At 33.7% G+C, this 4294-nt stretch overlaps 1 protein-coding gene across 1 annotated transcript in view; it reads left to right on the top strand.

Annotated features, from left to right (window-relative positions):
- The window catches only part of NBEA (neurobeachin), a 600762-nt gene that overhangs the window by 547701 nt on the left and 48767 nt on the right, over positions 1 to 4294 (top strand). The window contains exon 47 of the mRNA XM_023531608.1: positions 1712 to 1909. Within this exon, the coding sequence (XP_023387376.1) occupies positions 1712 to 1909 (198 nt within the window). The remainder of the gene's footprint in view (positions 1 to 1711; positions 1910 to 4294) is intronic.

Genomic DNA, 4294 nt, shown 5'->3' on the forward strand with positions numbered 1-4294 from the left:
ATCCTCCCTGACGGGTCCCCCGCCCCTTTCCCCTGGCTTTGTCTTAGCCGCTCTCTACTCAAATGTCCCATCTACAGTGAAGTCTCCTTGGACTTGCCCACAGCTCCCTGCTCTCCTCCCTGCTCTCTTGCTCTTTGTTTTACTTCTCTCAGAGCTATCACTGTTGTCCATTATCGCAATCTGTTGATACGTCTGCCCCATGCACCAGACATGAAGTACTTGAAAGGAAAGCCATGCCTTGTTCATTTTTTGTTTTATTGGTACCCATCACGATGTCTGGTAATCAAACTTTACTGTATGAATAAATAAATATCAGGGAATTATGTAATGAATTTTAGAAAGATTTTTATGTAAATGATTTAAGTAGAAGAAAAACTGTGATTCTTAAAAATCTAGATTCCATTTATCCAGAAAATTCATATATATGAATCTGTTCATGCTCCTATAATGCTGGAGAAAATAAGCACTATTATGTTCTTATGGTTCATATTTATCATCGTAAGAATGAATAATGATCAAATTCTCACAGAGCATTACTAAGATAAATACCCACTTATGCTATAACAGATAAATTGGTTTTAGAAGAAGAATCCATAAAGAGGAAGCTTTTGTGTGTACTTTTTGGGGCTGAAGAATTCAATTTATTTGAAGAACTGTGTCTGGTAGTCTTAAAATTTTTCCATGTATCCTTAGAGAAGACCACTCTGAGGTTCGAATTTCAGGTCCTATGCCATCAACGTTGATTATGTTACACAAATAAATGTCCTTATGCTTTTCACAATATAATTTGAAGTTAATTTAATTCTCATCTCGATATGTGAAAAGATCCATATTTTCCCATGGTATAAATGGTATAAATAACAACTACGGTGAGGTTGTTTTGTTATTGTTCTGTTTTCATTTTCAGTTGCTTAAAAAAAAAAAAGGACGATAAAAAAACTTTTAGGGTTATAAAATCCATTCATTTCGATATTGAACTTATTCTAAAGTAACATAAGGCACATCTTAGACACTGTGCATCAAACAGATTTTCTTCGAACCCAGTTGTTAATGCCATACTTATGTATAGTAACATAAGGTGTCTGTATCCAATTTATTAAGAACATACTATTCAGGTGGCTTGCATTAAATATTTAAAACTTATAATCATGTTGAATATCTTCACTATCTTTAGTGATGGGTATAAAAATAATTTATCTTGCCAAATTACCAAATAAAACGGAATCTCTTTATCAAAAGCGTGTATTGTAGTTGCTAGTGTAGTCAAAAAAAAAAGAAGAAGAAGAAGAAGAAAAAGAAGGTATTACATGATTTTTAAACAGCACTGGCAACAACTTTTTTTTAATTTGAATATTTTATTAGTAATATGCAGAAATTTTGCTGAATAGCATCGACTTGTAAATGTAGATTTACATATTTGCTTGCTAATGCTCTTGTGAACTGTCATTGATTCTGTAACCTATTTGTTTTTACTAATTTGTGTCAAGATTAAAAATCTTATAAACATAAATTATCAAGCAAGTTATTCAAGAAAAATGTTCATCTTCTCTTCCTAGACTCTTTTCTCAAGAAAATTAAGAATAGAGTTAAATAATAAAATATTGGATTGAAATAAATTATTTAATTCAGCTTACAGTTAAATTATACATTAATAGTTTTATTCAACTGATATTTAAAGTGGTTTAATATGCTACATTTTAATTTTTGTCAGGAACTAATTCCAGAGTTCTACTACCTACCAGAGATGTTCGTCAACAGTAATGGATATAATCTTGGCGTCAGAGAAGATGAAGTGGTGGTAAATGACGTTGATCTTCCCCCTTGGGCAAAAAAACCTGAAGACTTTGTAAGGATCAACAGGATGGTAAGAGAAGTTTTGATTTTGCTTGAGCAATCACCAAGAAGTTTTGTTTCTAACTATTTATGAATTGTCATTTAATATCTATAAATGCAAGATTAAATTTTTAAGAAAAAGAAGGAAACGCATTTACTGTTGCCTTTTGACAGTGCTCTTTATCGTCGAGTGGATTTTCCTTTCACGAGGACTAATAAAGGAATGGTAATTTAGTTATATTTGTTCCCTTAGGAGAAGACAAACAGATGAGCATCTGTTGACTAATATAACATATTCTAAAATGCTTAAAATATAAGCCCACGCCTTATTTTTATCTACTGGCTAAATCTGTACTCTGTTTTGGTTCATAAATTATTCAAAACAAAATAATTTACATTTAGAACATATTTGTATGTAGGAAATTATAAACTGTGAAACATACCTTACAGTGTAATATACTTGACTTGAAGAGTCTAGTAAACATGGTTACAGAAAGTGACATTATGTTTTAAATCTGCATGACAGACATCTGGGTGTTCAAATAAAAAATGTGTTCATAGCATGTTTGCATGTAGGAATTTTATAGATTTTAGTACATTTTTATTCATATTCAAGGAGATTTTAATCCCAGTGTGGTTATGGTGTATATGGAAATGAACCATTTTACAAAACAACCTCTCTAGTGTGCTGTTGTTCTGAGTCAATTGAGGGATTATATCAGTATAAAAACAATGCCCCCAAATATATTTTTTAACCCTGATTTACTCTTTCCCAGCTTTATCCAACTCTCTCATAAATATGTTTTATTTTGTTTTTACACATTATGTATTCGAATCAGAATCCAAATAAGGTCTAAATATAGCAGTGGCGTTCACATATTACCTTGCCAAATATCACTGACTTACCAAAGTGGCAGTGTTCTTATCCACACTCCCCACTATAGAGTAGGTGATGGCTTGAGGGGCTGTGGAAAGGGAGAAGGTTGAGGAGAAGGTAAAGAAACATGTCTTCTAATCAGAAGTCAAGACCTTGGGGTCAGAAGAAGAAAAAGATATGAGTGGATGTTGACCCAAACTAAGCAGCATCTTCCAGCCCCAACAGCTATGCAGACCTGACTTTCTGAGATCCTATTTTCAACTATGCTCAAATGCTCACCCTGTAAGGCTCCCTTTGTCAGCCGGTGAAACCTGGGCTTAGAGCTGAGGAAGTCCCAGGTCCTACTGCCAGCAGGTATGAGAGGAAGGCTATCTTTCAACTCTACAAATGGAGGAAATGGCATTGGTTTACATCCTAAATTCATAGTCACAGGACTTTAGACCTGGATCAGACCTTTGCTTGAACAAGGAGACTGAGACCCAGAAGGGCGAAGCGTCTCACCCGAGGTCTCTGCCTGAGTGCTCTCCCTTCCTTATCATGCCCGGCGTCACGGGTTAGAGCTCTGAGTGTCACATCCCCTGGACCCGCAAATAGTCTTTCAGACTTCAGCTATATTACGAATTAAATATGGCTCTATTTATCGACTTGAGAACCAAACCGCGTTAGACTGCTAACCATTTCTACTTCAGTGTATGTTCCAAACACCAAATTACAAAGGAACTTCAGAGTGTAACCCTGTATAGTATTTGGAACTATCTATATCTATGCATGGATGACCTCTAGACCCCTCATCTTTACTCAGACTCACAATTCAGTTTTAATCAGTGGCACTCTGGTCTATTTCATTATTCATATGATCACCACATAAGATTTTTTAAATTCCTTTTCCTTAGAAATACTTGATTCTCACCAAATGATATCATTCATTTGAGTCTTAAGAGAATCCCAGAATATTCATTGAAAAATGAAAGACAGCCTGAAAATGATTATAACACTGTAAAGACAATTTAAACTCTGAAATAGATTTTCCCCCCTCTAACTTTAAGAGAGAATAAAATGCACAGATGCAAATTTTGAGTAATAAGTTATTTTTATGTATAATTGCTGAAGATACTTATATTGTACATAAATGAAATACATTAAATAATTTGGTTCTACTACAAACATGACCACTTCAAGAACTGACTTATGTTTACATGCCTCTTACCTCCTACATCTTGTTTTTCTAACAACTGAATTGCTGATGAGCAAACTTTAAGGCAAAATTTTGTGCTTCTTTAATATAAATCTCACTACTTAATATCACTGTAACTACGTATTCATCAAGCCAAGTGTGTACAACATAGTAGGAGCTATAAGGATTGTGTTTAATGTGGCGAACTAATTGGTCCTCAAAGATTTGTTTTCACATATTCAAAAGATTTAAACTTGATAATTGACTAAAACAGGAGAGGTAAATACTTATACGTTTTTTAAAATGTCATAAAACATTTTCAGAAATGAATAGTACATTTTTATTATAATAAGTTCGAACTTGTATTCATAAAAAAATGAAAGGAGTGAGGTGCTGGGGTTTTTCTCTAC

This window comes from Pteropus vampyrus, unplaced genomic scaffold (genome assembly GCF_000151845.1).
Source record: "Pteropus vampyrus isolate Shadow unplaced genomic scaffold, Pvam_2.0 Scaffold71, whole genome shotgun sequence".
NCBI classification, from domain to species: domain Eukaryota; kingdom Metazoa; phylum Chordata; class Mammalia; order Chiroptera; family Pteropodidae; genus Pteropus; species Pteropus vampyrus.